The following is a 24,196-nucleotide window of genomic DNA, read 5'->3' as shown; positions in this document are numbered from 1 at the left end:
AAACATTTCATTATTTGTATACCAAAAGTTGTCACAAAAACTTTTATGAACTTATTTTTAAATTCCGTCTCCCTTTAGTGTTTTTCTAGTACCATTACATTGCTTTTAAAGGTTCAAGTTGTAACTGACATGACTTTATGACTATTGTTAAGTTTTGTTTAAAATTTTCGCCTTTCTTGCAATTAATTTTTGTTTCTTGCTAAGGTCATATTGGTTTGATTAAAACAAAAGTGTTGTATCTAGCTAAATATAATTGATGACTAGAAAGTTAAAAGTAAGTTTAGATTTATATAAATTAAAAATTATCTTACAAGACTTAAGATATTAAATTTATTAAAAAACTCATAAAAAGAAATAAACAAAGCTTTAATCGTATGCGAATTGCATTTAAAATAATTGAAATTATTAAACTAAGCTCACATCCAAATATAGCTCAAATCCATAAAATTGCATCGATATTTTCACAACAAAACTCAGACTTCGCAATAAACTTCAAAACATTGAAAAATTTATTGATTTATTTAATATGAGCTTCTATGAGCGCATGAAAGAAACTTAATGCAAATTCAATGAAACTTTCATTTTTCAAAATTAACTCCCATATAATTCGATAGACTAATTTGATGTATGCTTTTATTACTAATGCATTTAAAATAAAATCAATTTGTGTTTTTGTTCAATGTGTTTTTATAATAATGAAGTGTTATTAGTATGAAAATATATTATCAGTTTGTTTTTTTCGTCTATTAATAACTTTTCACAAAATATAATTTTGTTTAATTCGTTTAATTAAAACAACATATATTATTGATAAAACAATATTATTGCAAAAAAAATATTTTTTATTTTATCACTTTTTTATGTGCAAAGTTTCACGACCTCTAGTTTAATGACGTGTTACTTTATAGCTGATACTTTTACAACCTAAAAAGTGTTTATCTTCGTTTTTATTGCAATTTTTGTTTGTTTTGTGGTCGTAAAAACATCCGTGGTTTCAATAATTTCTTGCTCGTGCTGTCTTTTTTAATGGTAATTTGAATTAGTTTTTTCTCTTAAAATGTTTAAGAAGCCTGTTTGCTGTTTGTTTAATTTGAATGTTGGTTTGTTTAAAATATGAAAAGTGAAGATTGCAATCTGTAATCTCATAATTTTGGCAATTAAACGCATTAGCTTGAGATTGTCATTAATTTTGCATATCTTAAAATCATAACATTTACTTAAAAGCAAAACTAATGTATTTTTGCCAAATTTTACCAAATCAATAAAAGTTTTGGCTAAAATTTTAATTTTGTGAATAACTAAAATAATTTTTTTTTTCTATCAAACCTAATGATTGCTAGCTTATAACTGAAGATTATTGCAATTATCCAACACTTAAATGTCGATAATTTTTTGAAATTCCCATAATTAAACACATATATATTTATAAATAAAAACACAAACAAGTTACCTGTTTAAGCCGAGCATATTGCTAACGAGATGTTATTTTTTTCTGATAATTGGTTACTAGGGAACAAGTCACTTAGACAGTAACTCAAAGGTCATTTAAGTTGTTGTTCACTTGAATGAACTTAAGTAAACATGTTAAAATAATTGAGTATATTATGTCATATAGGTGTTTAGAAATAAAATGTGTGTCAAAGGGCTTAAGTTTTTGTGATTCTTTTATTTTGAACGAAAAGCACACCTTTTGGGGACTAAAGTATTTAATCTATAAATTTAAAAACAATCATAAAAATTAAGATTTACCTAAAATTCGATTAAGTTTTTTTATAGTCAGTTTTATAAACTTAGATCTTAATGATAATACTTAATGTGCTGATAAACAGTTTTGTTTTATTTTTTATTTTGAAGTTACCTGAAGTCGATAGGACATGTCAATTAAGTTTGAATATTAAATAAAATATAAATAAATTTAAAAACTGCTAAGATTAAGTTAATCAAGATTACATTTTTTAAACTAAATTATTTAATTAACTTAAAAACAAAGTTTGAACTATTTTCAAAAGAGAGTTCATTTTTTAGTTTCTAGTTGATGCTATTTATTATTTTCATATTCTAAATTTTTGAGAAAAACACTAAAATAGTTTGTTTGCTATCTATTACAGTAATTAGCATTAAAGTAAACATAACAATTCAAATTAAAAAGAATGACCACACTTAGGAAAAAAAAACTGTTAAAGTTTTGCCATTATATAGCATTCACCATACGTATGAGGTCAACAGGTCATATTTACGGTTGGAAATTATTTTCAGCTAATTACAAATAACTACAAAAATTTCAAGCTATTTTGAAAAGTACTTAAAGTGGAATGATTTTAATTTTATAGTGTTTAAGTTTTGCTACTCAGCGTTCACTATGCACTAAGCTTGTGAGGTCAATAGGTCAGAATAATTTGCTTGTTGCATATTTGTGTTGGGATGAAAACTATCAGTTATTTTATTATTTTGTGTTTTCTTAGCGATTCTTATCTGCCCTCATCTTTCCCATAAACCTCTGAGGCGCAATGAATGTTTTATTAGTATGAAAATTTAAATGGGCTTTGAGAATGTACTGAATGGAAGTGTTTATTTACGCTCTCAGGTTTCAAAATTTATTATGTTTTTTATTTATGAGGATTATGCAGGAATTTTAAGAAAATTTTCGAGATTATAATTTACTTGTTACCTTATCAATGGATTATGCAAAAGTTATTGTTGATGTTAAAGTTAAGAGTTTTAAAGTTTTGAAAAAAAGTCTTTCGTTGTGGTCTGTGCTGTCCAAAAATATAATTTTATTAAAATTTGACTATTATTGTATAATTTTTTGTTGTTATTGGTTAAGAAAACAGTTTTTTTTTTTGGTTTTGAAATTTTATAAAAGTAAAGCTATCAACGTTATGATCACTTAGATCATAGAAGAATAACACATATACATACTTATTAGCCTTTTTTAATTAAATGTCTTTAGTTATATAGTATCTCGTTACAAGGATGTTTAAGGGAGAGTAATAGGGAATATTATAGTATATTAATACAACAATCAAAACAACACTTATATTTATTTACATAAACTAAACAACACAAAGATACAATTACATCACTCTATACGAGAACTAAAGTTAAACACACAAGAAAATATTAGTTCTTAAATCTAACGTGTTTAAAATGCATTTTAACTTAAAGCACACTTGCCGAAACTGCTACTGCACTGTAATTGCAAGTCAAATACCGTTTTATAAGCACTAAAACAAATGTAACTCCTTTAAGTAAACAATATTGTTTATTGTTTTAGAAAATTGTTTTAAGAGTTATAAAAATTGTTTTGCAAAAGCTTGTTTTGAGAATAATGAAAATTGTTTTTATTATTACAAAAAATTCCATATTTATTCACGAGCTTTAAAATATTAAAATGAGATGCTAATATCATTACATTGTTTCTTTTTAAATTTTCAATTTTAACGTTTAAAGCCTGGTAAAATTAATTAATTAAAAAATAATTAAAATCCTTAAAATTCTACTTAACTTTAAACTTTTTAGACAGTATCAAAAGTCCGGTTTAAAAAAAGTAAGAAAAAGAAACTGTATTTCTTATTATCTCAAAAATTACATAATCTACAAAAACTTAGATAAAACACAACATAAAGACAAAGTAAGTAACAATGATAGTCATTTAGTTGTCCTCCAGCTTCTTATCCTTGGGGTTCTTGTCCTTGTGCCTGTTGTCCTCGGGCTCGTCGTCGGGCTGTTATCCTCAGGTTGTTAATAGAGGCTTATGAACCATCAATTGGATCATTGACAACGTCTTGTTTCTTTTAGGAAACATTTGACTTTCTGTCTTCTAGCTGGTTTCTGAATCAGAAAAACATCACATCGATTGGCTTCGGAAACAATGACAGCAGGAATTTTGATCGTGACGTCATAGAATAAACACAAAATCTTCATTCAATCTTTTGTTTATTGTCGTACTTATAAACAACAAAACTTTTAAAGTTTCATGCAGTAGCAAGGTGTCAGGTGTGCTTAAAACTGTGGTTATCAAACGACAATTTGCTTCAAACAACGTTATAAAGATACAAACGCAACAATTTATTTAACAAGCGACGACTGCTAAATTCAAGGGGAGTTTATTTTTGATTTCTTTCAAAGGGAAAATTTTAACACAACTTTATACTTGAACTTGAAACGAGTAATAAAATGTGGCAAGAAACTTGCCATTTTACGACTAAGAAAGATGAAAACTCATTCAAACATATTTTTAAACTTCAGAAACATTCTAATTTAAAACAAATACAATCTATACTTTAATACAATCAATCAGCAGATCAAAACAATAAACTAGTAGTAGTAAACACATAGGAAAATTAGTTTTATCAGCTAAAACTCAGACGTTATTAATAAGAACAATTCTGCTGTTGTAATTCTAAATTTTAATGCGGTTCTTACTTTACATTTCTATGCTTAGAAAAATATAATAACTGCGCTCTCTTGGCAACTTATAAAATGCAATTTTGCACTAAAATACTGCGTCCCCTGACGACTTATGCAAATTGCAACATCTTCAAAGAACATTGTGCACTAGAGTAAAAAGACTGTGCTTTTTATAATCGAAATACTGCGCCCCTATGCGACTTATGTTAGTTGCAACTTATATTATACCCTTAGCTAAAAAGATTAAGCTTTTTAGGATCGAAATACTGCGCACCCATGCGACTTATGTTAGTTGCAACATATATTGTGCACTAAGAAGAAGAAATATTATGCTCATTAGCAAATAAAATAAGCACCTAAGCACTAAAAAAGCATATATAAAACTATACATAGAAATCACCGCAAAAATTATATAGTACTTCCAGCAAAAAATCCTTGACATCAAGCTTCACTTTTAACAAAACTAAATAAACCACTACCACACACTTGTATTATAATTGTAGACTTGCTGTTTCAAAGTAGAAAGTTATTCACACAATTTTTCTTACTATTATCATAGTTAAATGTCGCAAAGTAAAGTATTATCGCAAATTATACTGTCAAAATTTTAAACTCGTTAAAAAGTTGTTTAGTAATAAACTAAAGTTTTTTTTTTCGCTGCGTTTTTTAATTGATAAGGCACCTAATTCCTAAATATCAGAAGATTCCTAAAATACAGGCCACACATGGTCTCCAATATCTCGTTACAAGGATGTTTAAGGGAGAGTAATAGGGAATATTATAGTATATTAATACAACAATCAAAACAACACTTATATTTATTTACATAAACTAAACAACACAAAGATACAATTACATCACTCTATACGAGAACTAAAGTTAAACACACAAGAAAATATTAGTTCTTAAATCTAACGTGTTTAAAATGCATTTTAACTTAAAGCACACTTGCCGAAACTGCTACTGCACTGTAATTGCAAGTCAAATACCGTTTTATAAGCACTAAAACAAATGTAACTCCTTTAAGTAAACAATATTGTTTATTGTTTTAGAAAATTGTTTTAAGAGTTATAAAAATTGTTTTGCAAAAGCTTGTTTTGAGAATAATGAAAATTGTTTTTATTATTACAAAAAATTCCATATTTATTCACGAGCTTTAAAATATTAAAATGAGATGCTAATATCATTACAATAGTTTAAATTAAATATGTTTAAGAAATCACAACACATTTAAAAAAAAAACTTTTAGAAAAATTTGCTTTAAACACAATTACACTAAATAAACTCTGCTAATGAAAAGTTTATATAAAACTTAAAGGCTTGGTTCCAAGTTCAAATCAGAAAAAAAAAAACTTTTTACTAATTCAATTATTTTGAGTAGTTATGTAGTTATTTGAAGTTTTAAAACTATAAAAGTTAAAATAAATTGTTAACTAACATTCGAGTTTATTTTGATTTTTGATAAAGTTGAACACAATTTCCAAGAAGAATGTTCTTCAATTAATTTAAGTTTTTTTTTAATGAAAACAAATGAAGTTTTCGTAGTATTCGTGGTTTTATAGATTCAATTTTAAATTAAACTGTATTTTTTAAGCATGATTTTAATTTTTAATTTTGTTTAGTGTACAAAAATAAAACATGCTTACATTTGATTACACTGATTTTAAATGTATACATAAGTTTTTTGAGAATCCTCATTTTAGTTCAAAGCTATCAAAATCTAAAACAGATGTATTTAGATTTTTTGACATAACTAAAATATTAATTACCATTTCCGTACAACTAAAGTTTGAAAGAAAAAAACGATATTACAATTATATTTTTACCTGCATTCACATAATGCTCAACCGTGTTTTGAAATTTTTGCTTCACAACAAAAGATCATACATTGGATTAAACGACTTAATAATTGCACAGTCTGAACTTGTATGTAGATTTGACAAGGTAGTGTCATTTAGCATTAGCCTAAAAGTTTTATTGTTTTTGGTTTTTGAATTTCTTGTGAGTTTAAATTGTAGGTGCTGATAATTTTTAAATTAAATCAGACAAGTAGTTTTAAACGTATGGTATTATAATACAGCTATCAAAAAGTAATTTCTGTTATGTATTATATTAGATTGACCTCACTTTTCAATCTAACGTTGTTACTTTTACAATACATTAAAAAATGTCATCTTTTTAAAATTTTAATTTTTTTTAAACTGAAATGAGTAACAATTTTTTTATATTTTTTTTAGTTTTTTACCAACATTAATAAAACAATAAAATTAAAACTAATGAAATCAAATGGTAAATAGATATATATATATATTTATTTATAAATATAAAACCCAAGTTTATGTTCTTGTGCAGTTGTGGTTTTTGGTTAAGTTAAACTAATCTGTTTTTTTTTCATAACATTTTACTATTTTGTTGTATTCTAAGTGTTGACTGCAAAAAGTGTTGACTGCACTACGTACTCTTTTGTGACTTATAATAAAAATGTGTTAGTATTTTTTTAAAAATTTTTTCTATAATTATTTTCCTATCACTATTGAATTATAGTCAAAAGCGCCATAAAATGAAATTAAAAGTTTATGTTCTTGAAACAAAACAATATTACAGGCGACTAAACTCATGCCGAAATATTCACATTGAAATAAAGGCGGCAGTTTAAATTTTACAGTTTTAATCCCACATAAGTGCAATTGAAAGCTAGCTGGGCATAACTGTGTTGTGTAAACTGAATTCTGCGGTTACTACATCCCACTATACTACATCCTAAATGACATAATTGAAATTTGAAATGGTTAATCAATATAGTTGAATAGTTTTAATTACAGGTATTTTATCAAACTCTTTTGTGTATTTTTAAACATTTAGTGTGCACAAAACATTACCTATTAACCAGCACCACTACCACCTGATAAAAAATAAAGTACACTACTTTAAAGAAAATACTAGAAAAGTGTTAGAAATCTTTTTGAGAAATCACAAGTAAGAAATCAAACAATTTATTTGTTGAAGCAATCATGACTATTTTTACATATCTTCTTAGTCATATGCTGTTACATAACAAAATATTTATTGTAAAAAGCTTAACATTTGAAAATTTTAGATACCCTCATTTCTCCCAAACAAACGCTAAAATTTAAATTTGTTGAATATTTGCAAAGCTAGAAGTCAATACTATACATACGTTAAATTCCAAAAAAAGTTCTAAAAACAACGTGTTTCGTTGTTTTTACAACAATTTTAACTATTTCTTTACACTAGGAGAAAGGCAAAAATGATAGTTATTTGAAAATTTCCAAGTTGATGAAAATTTTTGTTGTTGCATTTTAAATAAAAAAAAGTGTTTCAGGTAAAATTGTATAAGCTTTAGTTGTACATTGTATACAAAAAGGTCACGTATTTTATTGTAAAAAAAATTAAAAAAATAATTAGTTTTTCTCCACCAGGTGGGGAGAACGAGTACCAGTACAGCGGCAGCGAGGACGAGAAGGACGACAACCCCACGGTGGAGGGGGAAGGCCCGTCGTCGATACAGCAGGCCCCGGGAAACTCCACGCTGAGGAGGGACTTCCAGAAGATACAGGAGGGAAACAGGTTGGTGTGGGAATTTAAAAATTAATAATTTTTATTATTTATTTACAATTGCGATGCTTATGTAATTTTAGTTGTACGTTAGCTTTGTGATGATGCATTGCTTGATGTGTAAATCAATTTAAGTTAATTTTAAAGTGAATGTAATTTAGTTTAGTCATTTTAATGTAGACGTAGAATTTTTAGTTTTATAGTTTGGTATAGTTGTTTGTAAAAAAAGTTTTTTAATGTTTTCCATCAATTTATATGTTTTATATTTAAGAATGAGTCAAAAGTATTTAAAGATTAAATTTTTAATAAATTATTTCAAATCACCATCCACAATATCAACAATAATTTTTTCATTTAAATCATGTATGTTGTTGCATTTCGAATTTAATTTAATTTTCATTTAATTTTTTTGTAATAATTTAAAGTTTTAATTTTTCACTAACATGTTGGCAACCCAACTTTTACTAGTTTTTGTTTGTTGTGAACTAACCAAATGTTTTTGTACTCAAACGTCCAATATAGAGAAAACCCGAGGCTCCAAGAAACTCTCAGAAAGCAACAGAAGAAACCGAATAAGTCCGATATAAAGTAACTAGTTTTTTTCATAACTTTCAATTTTTTGCGTTTTATAGTTCTATAGTTTCTTAAATAGTACTAATATTTAATTGTGTAACGTAACAGTATGTTTAGAGTTAATGTTTTTTTTAGAAAAACTTGTGTATTCATTTAATTTATAAATATTACTTGCCAAAAAAAAAAGAAACACAAGAATAAATCATAAGTCCTTTTCCTATTTTTAATTGTTTTAGTATTTTATCCTTTTTTAGTTACCAAACAATTTTTCGCTAGTTTTTAGAAAATGCATTTCAAGTAGTTGTGATCTATAAAGTATATTTTACATTTAAAATGTATTCAATTTTTTAAATAATCATATATAATTTTCTCAAACTTTCTTTTGTATGCTTGTTCACAGAAACATACCTAATAAAAAGATACCAGTAAATCATTTGAAAAACGAAGAAAAACATAAAACTATCAAGTTAGAAAATTTGTTTTAATATAGTTAAAAATATATTAATAATATACTATGTCTAATGTAACAGTAAGTTTAGCGTTAAGGTACTGTTTCCTTTTAGTAAAACTTGTGTATTTAGTTAAATTTATTATAAATATAACTTAAAAAAAAAGGAGCAAATCAAAAGTCTTTTTTCTATTTTTGAGTATTTTTTGTAATCATTTTTTTATTACCAACTAATTTTTGAGTAGTTTTTAGAAAATGCATCTCAAAGTAGTTGTGATCAATAAAGATATTTCACATTTAAAATTTATTTGATATTTAGAAATAGTAATATTTGACTTTCTTTTTGTATTGTTGTTCACAGAAATATACCTAACAAAAAGATACAATCTGATCATTTAAAAAATGAAGACAAACATAAAATTATCAAGTTAGCATTTTTATCTTTGTATATATATATATACTTTCATATTTTACTACAACAAATATAATCATTATGTTTAAGTTTTAGTAGTTATTAAACAATTAATTTTGACTGTAATTGTTATTTTTTTTACTGTTTTCGGATTGTAATATGACTAAGTTAAAAAAAGTTATTAAAAAAACAAATAATAGAAAAATCCTGTTTCATTATGTCGTAGAAGTACAAGTACAAGATTTAGACAAGTACTGTTTTTTTTGTGGTATTGTGGTCGTTTTATACTTTTAACTTATTTAATTTTAGTTTACAAAGCTTGAAAAAAGCCTAGTTTTATTTCATTATAAATAAAATGTTTAACATGTTATTTTGTATGAACTTTAACAGAAATTATGTCCAAAACATTAAACAACCTGCTTTAAATAATGTGAAGAAAGATAAAAAGAATAAGTGTTTCAAAATTTCCAGGTTGATAATGTATTTTTATAATTTTTTTTCATCGTTTAAAATTAATTCTTCGTATAAAATGTAATCAAATAACTTTTAATTGTATTCGGCTACATACTTTGAATTACCTCTTATAAAATTTGTAGCTATTTTTTTAATTCAAAAGATATGATTTAAGATTTTCTGTTTTTTAAATTAAAAGAGCTGTTTAAAGTAAACATTTTAAAATTTAAAACCAAATTTACAAAAAAAAGTTTTACAATTTTTTAATATTTATATTTATTTCGTGGATTCACGTGTGAATATACATTTTACAGCTTTACACTTTGCATTTCTTTTAATTGCAAGTTAATTTTTCATCTTTTAATGCTTGGCACAACTTTTTACTGCTTTAATTTTTTTTAACATACAAACAAGTCTTGTGAGCATTTCACTCACATGACAATCCACAGTACAATGAACTTTTTTTTGTTGCTTATATTAACGTTTTCACACTAACATCTTATCGTTATTTCATTGTGACCACTCAGCAGGATAGAGGTGCCAGCTCCGAAAATTCAGCAATCCACCCGGGTTTCCTTCAACAGGGAAAAGTTAATTAACATAGCTAGGTTTTTTAGTTTAGTTGTTTGTGATTAGTTTTTATATAAATGTTTTATATAGTTAGTATTAACTAGTGCTTACTTAAATAGCTTGTGTGTTGATTTTGTATGTTTAATCTAGCTTGCATGGTTGGTAGAATCATCTAACGTTGAATTTAAACATTTTGACTTTTATAAGTTTGTTTACTATTATTATAAAAGTACTTTTTATTTATGTGTTAAACCTAAATACTATTAAAATTTACACTGGTTTTTTAAACTTTAGAAAAACCTTAAGTTCGAAATTTATTGTTTAATATTTTTTATTCATGAATTTAAATTTAAAAAATATTATCAGTAGAAATCAGATAAAATTTTTCTTGTTTTTTATATTTATTTTAAATGTTTAGTAATACTTAAAAACATCCTGAAAGCAGACAAAAATATTTTTAAAACAAAATTAAATTCAAATAAAATACTTACTGTTTAAAAAAAATAGAGATTTTTTTTAAAAAAACTTATATTTTGAAACACTTGAAAACAAAAACTTTTGTACCCTCCGTGATTCAGGGAACACTTTTCCAGACCCCACAACCACCAGCACCCCCAGCACAAAGACCCCAACAACAGGCAACGTCACCACCCGCCCGGCAACCAGCAGAGGAGGCCCCAGCAACCGTTGCCAGGGAAGCAGGACGCTGCCAAGCAGCAGCAGGCGGATAACATAAGAAAGCACCAGAAAGAATACAACGAGAGAAAGATAAGGCAGCAGCAGGTTTGTCTGTTCTTTTATTTTATTTTTTGTTAATTAGTTGTTTTTTTTTCTACATCATTTAGAAGTTTTTAGTTTTGCATTATAGTAATAGAAAAAAAATAGCAAAAACGGCTTGATTTTATTACTTATTTGTAGTTTTTTTAAATAAACTTCTAATTGTTTCTTTTTCTTTTTGTCATTACTTTGGTTTCTTTCATTTCTGAAACTAAAACAAAAGTATCAATACAGCCTAAAATTAAATAATTTTACAAGTTAAACAAGTTCTAAATCAGCCATTGATATCACAACAGCACTGAGTTATAATTAGAGTCTTGAAAATTCGAATTTTTTATAGTCTAAATCAGGGTTTCCCAAAGTGGGCCATGACAGATGCTCAGGGGACCATGAGTAGCAAAGGGGGGAGAGGGGGGGACCATGAGGTCTTAATTTGAAAATTACACTAGATATTCTGGAGTTACCGATGAAGAGCAAAAATATATGTTAGGTGTTTTTAATGGTAGTTTTTTGAGTAATGTTGTTAGAGGGGGCCATAACTTTTTCTATATCTGTTTAGGGGGCCTTCAAAAAAAGTTTTGGAAATCCTGGTCTATATAGTGCACAACATTTATTTATTCAATTTTATATTTATTGTTAACGACAGCAACAGCAAGCGCTGAGGGAGAGGGAGCAGCGCGAGAGGCAGCAACAAATCGCCAGGCAACAGCAGATCAACAACCAGAGACAGCAGCAACTGAAGCAGCAGCAAGGTTTTTATTTAATTTCAATTTATTTGTAGCTGGTTATATTTGGTTTTTTTTTTTCGTTTTTTTTGTATAACAAGGATTGTTTAAATAATGTAGAAACTTATTTTTAGGGTTAACTTTCTACTTATATCAAGCATATAGTCGTTTTCTTTTTAAAAAAGTCAAACTGATGCTGGTTGAAATTTGTTATAAGCAGGGTTGCCAAAAAACGAACTTTGACAGTTTAGGCTAAAAAATCTGGAAAAAACCTGGAATTTAAATTTTTTTTTACATATTAAGTAATAAAATTTCAATTTAACACTAAAAACCTATTATATATATATTTTTTGTTATCATTAAAATTAGAATTTTGACAGTTTAGGCTAAAAAAACTGGAAAAACCTAGAGTTTTAAAAAAACTGAAAAAAACCTGGAATTAAAAATTTTTTTTACATATTAAGTAATAAAATTTCAATTTAACACTAAAAACCATATATATATATTTTTTTATCATTAAAAAGTTTGTATTAAAAACACAATTAAACTAGCTTTACAGTACTTTTTTAATGTTGTTATTTAAGGCATTTATTTACCTTTAATTTAATTTTATATTTGAAATAGACCAAACAACTTGCATTTTCGAAAACCTGGAAGAAACTCAGAAAACATGGAAGAAATTTCTCAAAAACTTTTTGCAACCCTGTAAAAGCTAACACAGTATTTTCCATAGTAAACTAAACAATTTAAATTAATTATTTTTCCACCTTCAGCAGCCCAGCAACACCTGGCGCAGCAGCACGCTTCGCAGAACCACCTGAATTACCATCAGAACAACAAGAACAACGCGGAAAATTTGGACGTGCTTGCGGAAGAGCTCAAAAACATGGGTCACGCCACCAACAATAAGTGAGTTAAATTTATGTTTATTTATTATATAAAGCACAAGTTTTTTTTTAGCAGGCACTAATTTTGAACTTTTTTTTTACGCCAGTATAAAAAAAATATTTTGAAAGCTAAAAAGTTTTAATTTTTTTTTACTTTTTGCACTTTAATTTAGCATGTGTTTTTTTAAAGGAAAGTCAAATAAAAACAAATTTCGTTCACAAGGAAAAAAAATTTTTGAAAATTTACAAAATACAACTTAACCTTTTATCAAAGTTAGTGCTACGAAACCCGAAAAACCCACTAAAAGTATTCTTCTACTCGCCCAGCTTGTAGCAAGCACACAAAATGTTCACCATTTAAACAAAAACTTAATGAATTTAATAATTTACCAAAGTTAAAATTCTAAAACTAAAAAGCAATGCTTTTCTTCTTGCAAAGCAAAACCAATAGACCTGTTTGTTTACCACAAAACACCATTTAAACAATTACTTCATGCATAGAAACCACCAGCAATCGTACAAGCGCCAGCCAGCAGTCACCAGTTACCCGTCGAGCAGCGAGAGCGAATCCAGCGACGACTCCTTCGTCGACCTGAACAGGAGGAACCACCTGAACCACTCCACTTCCACCGTCACCAGGTATGACGTCACAATGAGCTGTGCAATTGTAATTTACCTAAATTGTTTGTAATGGCCCTCAGACATAATGCGTCTTTTGCGTGTAGAGCATTTGCGTAAAGCTCTAAACTTTTACAGAATTTTGAATAATCTGGACTTTTTATTAAAAATGACTAAATGTTACTAATTAATTACTTTTTCACCCCTTGATAACTAAAATCGCCTCAAAGGTTTTTAGCTTTCGCCCTAATTGATAAATTACTGGTTTTCTTGAGGCTAGAGCCTCTTTGTGTCATTTGATAAAATCAAAATCAAGGTTTTCGGAATTAAATAACTGTTATTACGAATCATGACTATAATATGTTTCAAATATTTAATTTGATGTTAATTTTTAGTTTTAGTTAATCAATATGTTTTTTGTTGGGAACTGAGCAATTTAAAAGGTTACAGTGTCGTTTGAAACTTTATAACCTAAAATTGTATGGCAAATTTAAGAGGTGTTTAATAATTATTTTGAAAGATTATGATTAATTAAGTTCGCTGTGTTTCCCTACATAAAGTTTACTTAATGGTCAAATTATTGTTTTCCTAATTTTAATAAGACTACCACACATTGTTAATAAACATTTCAAGATTTTATTAGTTGCCCACTGACTTGAAAAAACGGAGTTTTTAAAACTTGTTAAACATCTTCTCAAGGTTTTTTTTTATAAAAAGTTTTACTATGTGATTTTATAACTTGTTGCTTGCATGAATGTTAAGTTCTCTGCACAATTATTTTAGCTTAAACCTTTTAATTTACAATTACAAACAACTATTTTTAACCAAATTTATTAGTTTAACTTAAAATGTTTTTAAACATCCTATTGAATATACAAGCACTTTTTTTTATATCTTAACTGTTTTTTTTTTATTTATATGAATGTTATATATTAAAATATTTTTAATAATTTTGTAGAAGCGAAAGAAGCACAGTTGGTAATCTGAGCAGTGCATCCACGGCTCCTGCTGTAAGTATTGTTTGATATTTAATTAAAATTTATCAATAAATATTGACTTAATTTATACAATTAAAGTACTAACTATGTTTAAAAGGATAGATTAAAAACTTTTGTGTATACGGAATAGATTTTTTTTTTTTTTCATTAAGCAGTTCCTCTACATGGTTTTTTTATTATAAAAATTATTTAAAAGTTGTTCTATTGTTATTTAAATAATAAAAATCTTATCGCACTCACTTTCAGTTAAGTATTTTAAGTTTTTTTAATAAATATAATTTCAGACAATTGATTATGAAGAAAAAGCATATAAAATAGTTAAAGTTACATAAATAGTAAATTAACTAAACTTAAGTTTTAAAAAGTAAACAATTTTATTGGTTTTTTTTTTTGCTATGAAAAACTAGAGTAAAAAAATATTATATTTTAAAGCCGTTAGTTTAGGTTGAAATAAAGTTTGATACCATAAAATATTTTTAACTTTTTATTATATTGAATCTTAGGTTTATCGCATTTTTAAGCTCACTTATATTGTTTTAAATAAAAATGAAATAAAACAACCTTAGCAGTTAAATAAAATCTAAAACTTTATTCTTTTTACAAAGCCATTGTGGTTTCTGTAAGAAGACTTTAAATTTTAATAACAATATTTTTATCAAAAAAAAACAGTCTTTACTTTTGTCTTTGAAGTTATATGTTTATAGTTGTATGAAATTATTGTTCTCTTGTTTTTAGCATAGAAATAACTTACACAAATATTTTTGTTTTATATTCTTACCAGTCAAATTTTAAAAAAGGATTTTTTACAGGCTTTTTTGTAAGTAATAAGTACATTATAAACACAATTGTTTTTTCAAGTTAAGTTATTTATATTGTTACTTGTAAATAAAGAAGTTATGCGTTTTACCTAGTAATATAAATAAAAAATATTGTTTTCAAAATGATTAAAAAAAAGGTTAACCAATAAAAAAGTTATTAAATTTTCTAATTGGGCAAAATTCAAGTAACGTTTTAGAAAGCCAAAATTTAAGCTAACTATAATCTTTCGATCTGTTCCAAAATTTTTTAAAAATATATTTTGAAATTTATACAGTTTCGTGAAAGGTATATTAAATAATAAGTTTACAAAGTTTACTTACTTGCCAGCTAAGTCTCGTTGAAGTTATGAATATATTAAGTGTTTAAAAGTTCAAAAACTTTGTCTTGCCAAATGCTATGTCATAGTGTTGTAACTAATCAATATCTTTAAACAGAAAACTCCTAGTACTAAATAAGTTTATTGGTAAAACTTTTTAAACTAAATGGTAAAAGTTGTTAGTTTTATGCTAACTTTGTTTAAGATATAGTTATAGTTTAATAATTAAAAGTCTCGCCAAGAAATAAAGTCACTGTAGTACAATACAATAATTAATCAATAAGTTCTTTTAGTCTTGACTGTCTTAAGTAAAAGTATGTAGATGCTAATTAATTAATGATTGTAACAAACTTAACTTATTTAATTTTTTATTTTAATTTTTTTTTGCAGTTTTTGTTAATCAAAGTTCTAAGAAAACATAAATTAAACTAAGTAATTGGATCTTTTAAAAGCTTTGATTTACATATATAACATTAATATTTCATCAAGTTTTCCACACGTTTGGATTTAAGGTTGATTATTTTTTACCACCAAGTAATTAAAATATTCCACTATAGCATTATGAAATTAGTTAAATTATGGTTATGTGTAGAGCTGACTATAATAACTCTCACTTTGGTACATTGAAATATTCCAATCATACCTCAGTAGTCATTAATAGCCATTTGTAAGATTGTATATTTTTAGTTGTTTTTTAATAACACAAAACTATTGATATTTAAATAAGTTAATAATTTTTGTTGGATTGATTTCGGTAGAGTATAGTAAAAGCTTTAAAAGTTTCATGATACTGCCTAGATCAATAAACTCTTTGTGCTAAGACATTTATTACTTTGGTTTTCTTCATAAAATGCATTTTTCTTCAATTTCTAATTATTTATCAATGTCGTTTTTACGTTAAGTAATAAAAACATTATATTTAACAATTTTACTTACTTTACTCTTTTCATAGGTTTCTTTTGCAAAAAAAAAGTCTGATGTATCTAATATTTAAGAATTAATGTAGGAACCTTTTTGTACTGGCAAGACCTTTAAAAGCTTTAATAAAAGTTTTATAAGCTTTCGAAACTAAACTTAAAGTTAAATTTACAACACAAAACAAAGAACTACTATGTAGGTAATCAATAAACCCTGATACTCATTTGACTTAAAACTGCTGATTTATTATGTAAGGTGTCTGCAACTTGTTATAATCATCTTAATGTGTATTCCTGGCTTTCAGCTCTTTTTAAATCGATATTAAAAAGATTACTAGATTGCTGTTTTAGGTGAGGAATTTTCTGGGAAAGGCTGCTAATGATGTATTTCTATCCACTTTAGAATTTTTTGGCTTGAATTAACGAGATAAATCAATTAAATGTAACCATTTTTTGGCTGGTATTAAAAGCACATATAATTTAAAAATAAAATTGATAGTTTCATATAAGCATATCTATGGTTTTATTTAAAGAGTAGTTTATAATTGTTTTATCATTATAAAAGGTTAAAGTAGTTTTAGTTGTACCAAATTATAAAAAGCCCCAAGTCTTTTTTCGGTATAGAAATTGAATATTTTCCACAATTAAAACTGTTTATATCTAAACAGTACTTCGTAAAATTTTAAAAATGTTTGAGTTTACTTAAATTGCTGCTGGAATCTTATCAAGCTTCAATTTTTTGTTTCATGTTTTCTAATCCAAGAATAGACCCATATCACATGTTTGATACTTTTGATTATCTTTTCTCTTTCATCTAAATACTTCAGTAGAAGTAAAGATCATCAAAGAAAATTACACATGACATGGTTATTACAGTTAACACTGATCAAGTTGTCAATGGTGTATTTTTATTATTTTGAAATTATTTCAAAATTAAACACAGAAATTAAATTGATTTTAAATATTCTCAAGAGCTTTTATTTTGGAGTGATTCCAATAAATTATTCATTTCCTACGTCAGGCATTAAAATATTCAATAAATCTTCCAAGTAATTTAAATATACCCATACAACTTTTTAGAAAACTTCGAAAATGTTAAAGACATCGTTTTATTAAAGTATTAAAAATATATATAAATCCATTTAACAATAAAATATACCTAAAATTGTGTTTTAAAATAGATAAGAGTTTTATTTAAGTATAAATAATTTAATTATTAATTTTGATCAAGTTAAATAAGACGACCTTTAGCTTTATGCAAATTCAGTTATATATTTTTTTTATTTTTTCATGAGTCATCCATTTTTTCTCATTTACGTCTAATTATATTTATTTGATTTGTATACTTTTGTAAGTTCAAGGCTTGAAATCAAATTGAATTATATCGATTATAATTTTTTGAATGTTTTGTTATGGTTGTATAAAATTCCCTTTAAAATGCAGACTTGCTATAAAAGTATAGTTAAAAAACAAAAAATAAGTGTGACAAAACTTTTTGTTTTTTTCCTTACAATGCCTTTTGGTGCACTTTAAACACTTCAGAATGACAAAAACTAATCTGATTATAAGATTTTGAATCAATTATTTTCATTTTATTTTCTAGTAACTCATTACTTCTCTTTTAATACTAGTAAAGCATGTGTGTTGTTTTTGACAATAAAATAAAAGCTTATGTGCTTTTTTACTAACAAATAAAACTATATTTAACTAACTATATCTAACTGCATTTATTGTTTCTTTTTTGTATGTACCAAGTTTTATCGCCTTTTGTATGTAGCAAATAATTTTAAACTTATAATGAGTTCTTTATGATTTTAATTTTGTTTGATTTTTTGTGGAAAATAAGTTTATTTAATTTTTATTTTTCTTCTTGTTTTTCCTGTCTAAAAGGCTCAAGTTTTGACGCCTGAGTCCAACATTGCACAATAAACAATATAATAATAATAATTTTTAACTATATATAACTATTATAAACTAAAAACAGTTAAAATAAAAGTTTGAATTAGTTATTTTATAATATATCTAAAGATGATTTCTTTTGTACTATGATAAAGTATTTATGAGCGCATTAAGATGAAAAATTAAACTGTTACTACATTTAGTACGGTTTTTGATGAAGCAATCTTCTTGTTTCAAAAACTTACTAAACTAAACTTGAGCAGTGAAATGCTTAATCGAAATTATTTGTTTTAATATTAAATATATTACAAGTTTTTAATAAAAACACCCGTATGCAAACATAGCGAGTAATAAAAGTGGCATGCCAGTTAGATAATGTAAAATTTTGCACATTGCTAAAACAAAGTGTATTTTTTGTCTTCAATTTAATAATTTTTACATGGAAACACTTGTAGATTTATAACAATATTAAGAATATAAATAGATAAAGTTAAAACAAAAATTTGAAAACAAGATTGTTTGCAAATTTATACGTAAAACTAACTTTTCATTTTAATAATTTATAGGAACAATGGCAGAAACACTTGCAGAACTCCAACCAGGGCAGCAGAACCTCGATTAACAGCCAGCCGCTTCCCGATATCGTGCAGCCGCTAGGGGGGACAGAGGTTTGTAAATTAATTTATATTTATTTGTACAATGTCACATTAGTATTGTAATTTAATAGTGTCAAAATGAGAATATGGGTTTTCACAACTATTTAGCTGTACAGCCACTATGGGAGACTGGGTCTATAAACTGTTTTGTTCAAATTCAATGAACTTCAATGTGAAATTTCAAATCATTCAATTTATACGTTTATTGCTTTTTAGGGTAGTTTTTTATTTTAATTTCCGAAAAAAAAACAATTAAAGTTTTAGACCCTTTTGTCAACGAGAAAAATACTTACTTTTCCAATTTAAACTCCTGATTTAATGAAATCGTTTATTAAAGTTGATAACTATGTCAATAAACTTAAAATTAATTCTATTTAGTCTAATAAACCTTGGTGAAAAAATTTAAAAATGTCTTATAGTACGGAGTTTTTAACTTATCTTAAAAAAAACAAAAATATTTTGTAGAGAATTTTTCTAAACCAAAAGCTCTAAATTTCCAAAGCCAGTACTTGGCAAAGTTTATGTAAACAATTTAATTATAAAGCGGCACTTATTTGCTTTCGCTTTCACACACATGTAGCTCTAACGATTGTTGTCATCACAAGAATAGCTGACATTCCAACCATAATACTCAATACAAAGTATTTCAATTGTTCACAATGAAAGTAAACCTTGTTTGTATAACATTTAGGTCATTTGTTGTACAACATTCACACAGTTAATCAATGGGTTATAAAATAGCTAAATAAAAAGTTTAATGTTTATTTATAGTAATTTACCAACAAAACTATTAGGTTAACTCAACCAAATGTTTATTTAAATAGTGTAAGCATAAATTCAATTTATTCACATTTTATGACCACCCAGTTTTAACATTAACATATAATCTTTTATCAATCAAACGTTCAAATTTGATTATTTTTTTAGCATGAGAGTAGCTAAAATTCCTTACTACATATTAAAACTTAAATGACACAACACATTATAAAATTTTAGAGAAGAGGTTATATAGCACTTGTAAACACAAAAGAATAAATATTTTCAAGTGTAATGAACAATTCAATTGATAGCAAAGCGAAAGTGAATTTTGCGTGCGGGGCAGATTTTAGTGAATGTTATGAATAATACATTGGCCTGTAATAATCTGTTTGCTTCAATTTGTAATGTATGTTGGTATTATGCTTTTCAGATTTCTTTGCATTATTTTTATGTTTTTACTTGAGTTTTACGCGATTGTGTAAAGTGCATAGGCCATACATAATTATTTGTAATAATATACGATAAGCAAAAACACTTCTATTAAAAAAATAATGTTATCAAGTATTTATATTATTTAATACACTATACTGATTTTTTGTTTAATACATACTTGGAACTAATTCAATCTAAATTTGCATATATTTGATTTTTAGATATAATATTAGGCATCATTATGTGTTAATTTTAATTTAATTTTATTAAAACATACGTTGTTACAGTATAAGTAGTTTTTATTGATAATAAATGCTAACTTAAAGTTATGTTAAGTTGTATTTAAAGTTCGTATTTAATCAATTTAAACTGTTTAAATAAAGTTTAAAAACTATTTATACAATATTACATGTAAAACTAAAAAAAAATAAGTTACGATACTATTAGTGATATTTTGATGTTGTTTTTTGTTAAAAGACCAAGTTTATAAATATTGAAGTTTGTCTTCATTTCTTATTTATTTTAGGTATCATTTACTTCTGAATTATTTTCGCAAAAAATAAAAACATATTTAGAAATATGTTTTTAACTTGGAAGTTGATTTAATTTTAATTATTTAATATGATTTTAGTGCTTTTCTGTTAATTTTTGATGTTGTTGGAGTAGTTTACTTTTTAATAGCATATTTAATGTTTTTATAAGCTTAAATAGCTACTAATATGGCTTAATTTAACAACATCATGTATTTGTATTAAAAACAATGATAAAGTTTCGTTTACTAAATGAAGTATGGTATATAGAAAAATATGCTTATTGATATACAAACAGCCAACTTTTTACCTTTGTTGTTGATATAATAAAGTTTTTTTCGGGCTTAGATTAAAAAGTAATGAAGCCGTAATTTTTGATTAATTTAATTGTTTGTTTGACCCTAACAATTTTGATATTTTATCAAATTTGTATAATTTTGTAAGGTAAAGTTATGATAAGTTGTCAAAGTGTGAATTAAAAAGTGCATTTCTCAATCTATTTTTAGTTCAAGTATAAAAAAACTTTTAAGTTTGACTAAAGTTGTAAATTATAATTTGGATTATACAAGTATACTTGGATAACTAAATTAAAACATTGTATGTTTTGTTTATTCTAATTAAACATCTTTATGACATTCTAAGTCATTGACCACTTTTTAAAAACTCTAGAGTAGTTCAAATTTTAAGAAATAAAGTTTTGATAATGTGTGTTTAATATAAAAAAAGCGATAATTGTTTTCAATTATTCTATACAAAAATAACAAAAGCTTCCATTCAAATATTTTATTTTTATTCACAAGTCTTTATAATTATACCACTGACTTGGTGTAATTAAAATTAAGTTAAAATCAAGTTTTTCTTCTTGGAAGCCACAAAGTTGTTAATTTTCTTTTTTATTTCCAAACAAGCTCATGACAATCTAACTGTGAAACCTCAAATATATTGTTATTAAGCTTATGCAATTCCCCTTTATTTTTTTCCGAATTGCGTAACGCGAAATTCCTCACGTTTGACAACAAAAGTAACTTGAATTTTTTATTCTCCGCCCAGGCTTGTAATAACTTCAGAGTAGGTGAAACAAAAATTCAATAAATGTTATTTGAGTCCTTTAAAGTTGTTTTCTCTTTTTTACACTTGATGAAACCGATATTGTGTTTGTATTGTTTCGTTGAAGTTTGTGTTTATGTCAAAATTCATGACATTTTAGTTTGGTTTTCTATCATTTGGAAAAAGCTTTGTTATTATAACTTTGTTTGAACTCTAAAGTAGATGTACAGTCTGTTTGATTTTTATAATCCATAATTTTAGGGTGTAATTCACCTGAAAATGCAAAGTTGTTTGAGTTTATTTCTTACTTTTAAAATTCAATTTTATATACTTTCTCTTTAGTAAACAAATGCTTTTATTTCGTATTTTGCCTAGGCGTGTAGGTTGTACGTTTTTAGGTGAAATTTTATTTATATTGAGTTTAAGTAAGTTTGTTTTTTTCAACTTTAGTCTTTAAATAATAAATTGAGCTTTTAAAGCTTTTAGAGTTTACTATTACTTGAAAAAGGGATTTTAATAGGTCAAGACCTGTTTAAATGTCAATGTTATTAAAGTTTGTTGCTTTATACCTGTACTTTATCAATTTACTACTCAAGCCTAGATATCATGTTGATAGAAATAAAAGTTTCAATTTTAACCAAACAATATTTATATACCATAAGTGATTTGTGACTTTAACTTACACTTACTAGTAAAATACGAAGTTTAATTCAAATGTAGTTGTTTTAATTTTAATTTTTAATAAGAGTTTGATAAGTTTTTAAATAAATTAAAATCAGTTTAAGTAAGTACTAGTACTTTTTATTTGAAAAAATTAAAAACAGTTCACAAAATACTTTTTAAAACTTAAAAATACATGAATTTTGATTACTTTTAGAAAATATATTTTTATATTGAATATTAATTACAAAATAAAAAATTGTACTTAAAGTGTATTACATTTAAAGTCTTACTACTAAACTACTAATGTATGGAAGAGTAAGTTAGTTGAGTCTATATTTATTTAATATTAATTTTTTCCGTAAGTCATGCTCCTACTCCTTATAAAAAATTATATTAACAACTAAGTTAAATATTTACAACCTAATATAACTAAACACAAAATAAATTTAAAAAAAATGGGTTTTTTATAAAATTTTGGTGTTTGTAAAACACTACAATCTTTGTCCAACAGCGCTAAAGTAAATAAAAAGTTTATGTGAAGTTCAAAAATTAAAAAAAAAAAACTTGAAAAAAACAAAGGGAGTTTTTTTAAACAAACTCTCCGCAAAATACCACCAAGTCGCAAATACCCGAGGGAAATTTGAATAATCCTTCCAACCACATGTAGATGTTTGAAATTCTTAGTAATATGTACACGGTGAAGCCGTTGATAGCTGCGAGTTAAACTTTCATTTGGGAGTAACATGTTTTATTGTGCAATGATAGTAAAACTTGTTCTTTTTGTCAGAAGGTGCTCAGAGTTCACGCTGTAAGAAATGCATTTAGATATTTCGTTAGCCTGTAATTAAAACTGAATTTTTCATATTTTAAATATTTTGTTTCACTTTGTTGTAATAACTCCTTTTTTTATTTGGTCTAGTGAAATTTACAAAAAATCATATATTAAAGTTTTTTAATGTTTAAATTTTTTTTATTCTTAAATTTTAAATTAGTAAGTTTAAGTATTTTAAAAACATAGAAATAAAATATCGTTTCTCATTATTGTTTAAATTTGCGTTGAAAATAAACTAAGAGATCTACATAGTTAAAATAAAATATGTAATTTTTTTTTATGTAAAAAGTTAATGTTGTAATTATTTTTTACTTGTTAAGACTTAAAACATGTCTTGAAATATGTTTCAAACGCAACAAAAGTATGAATGCAGCCAAGAAATACTTGAAATTCCTTGTTAACCACACAATCATACATAGTTACAATATGTATGTGTAAATATTCTTCTTCAAATGTTTGCAATTGTTCTTATATTAAATGAATGCATAATGACTTTTATTATCAATTCATTCTTAAACTAATTTGCTAAAATTATAGAATACTGCTGTAATACAAAAGGTTTTTGCTTGAAATGTTTGAAATTCCTTTTAAATTTCATTCACATACGCTGTGAGGGCAGTCTATTAATAGCTGAAATGGCTTTGGAAATTTTACGGTTTTACGGAAATATAATATATTTTCTTATTTTAAATATTTTGATCCATATTAACTTTATTAATCTTAGCAAGTCTCTATTCCGTTTCCTTATCTTTTTTTATAAAACTGAAATTTATTATAGTATACAAGTTTAGTCTTATTTTAAAATAGTCATTTAGTAATATTTTACTATTTAAACTCGGATTTTTTTTTGTAAAGTTTTTATAAAATGAATATAAGTAG

At 25.5% G+C, this 24,196-nt stretch overlaps 1 protein-coding gene across 1 annotated transcript in view; it reads left to right on the top strand.

The window, feature by feature from the left end:
* LOC145847798 (misshapen-like kinase 1) overlaps nt 1-24,196 on the top strand; it is a 56,100-nt gene that overhangs the window by 22,125 nt on the left and 9,779 nt on the right. The window contains exons 9-15 of the mRNA XM_082953721.1: nt 7,851-7,998; nt 11,021-11,225; nt 11,866-11,971; nt 12,718-12,853; nt 13,333-13,470; nt 14,408-14,459; nt 18,965-19,066. Coding sequence (XP_082809847.1) covers nt 7,851-7,998; nt 11,021-11,225; nt 11,866-11,971; nt 12,718-12,853; nt 13,333-13,470; nt 14,408-14,459; nt 18,965-19,066 — 887 coding nt within the window. The remainder of the gene's footprint in view (nt 1-7,850; nt 7,999-11,020; nt 11,226-11,865; nt 11,972-12,717; nt 12,854-13,332; nt 13,471-14,407; nt 14,460-18,964; nt 19,067-24,196) is intronic.

The sequence above is a fragment of the Thalia democratica genome, chromosome 1, assembly GCF_965202585.1.
Source record: "Thalia democratica chromosome 1, ktThaDemo2.hap1.1, whole genome shotgun sequence".
In the NCBI taxonomy this organism is placed as follows: Eukaryota; Metazoa; Chordata; class Thaliacea; order Salpida; family Salpidae; genus Thalia; species Thalia democratica.
The sequence above is the reverse complement of the archived record's forward strand: the minus strand, read 5'-3'. Positions and strand labels throughout refer to the sequence as shown.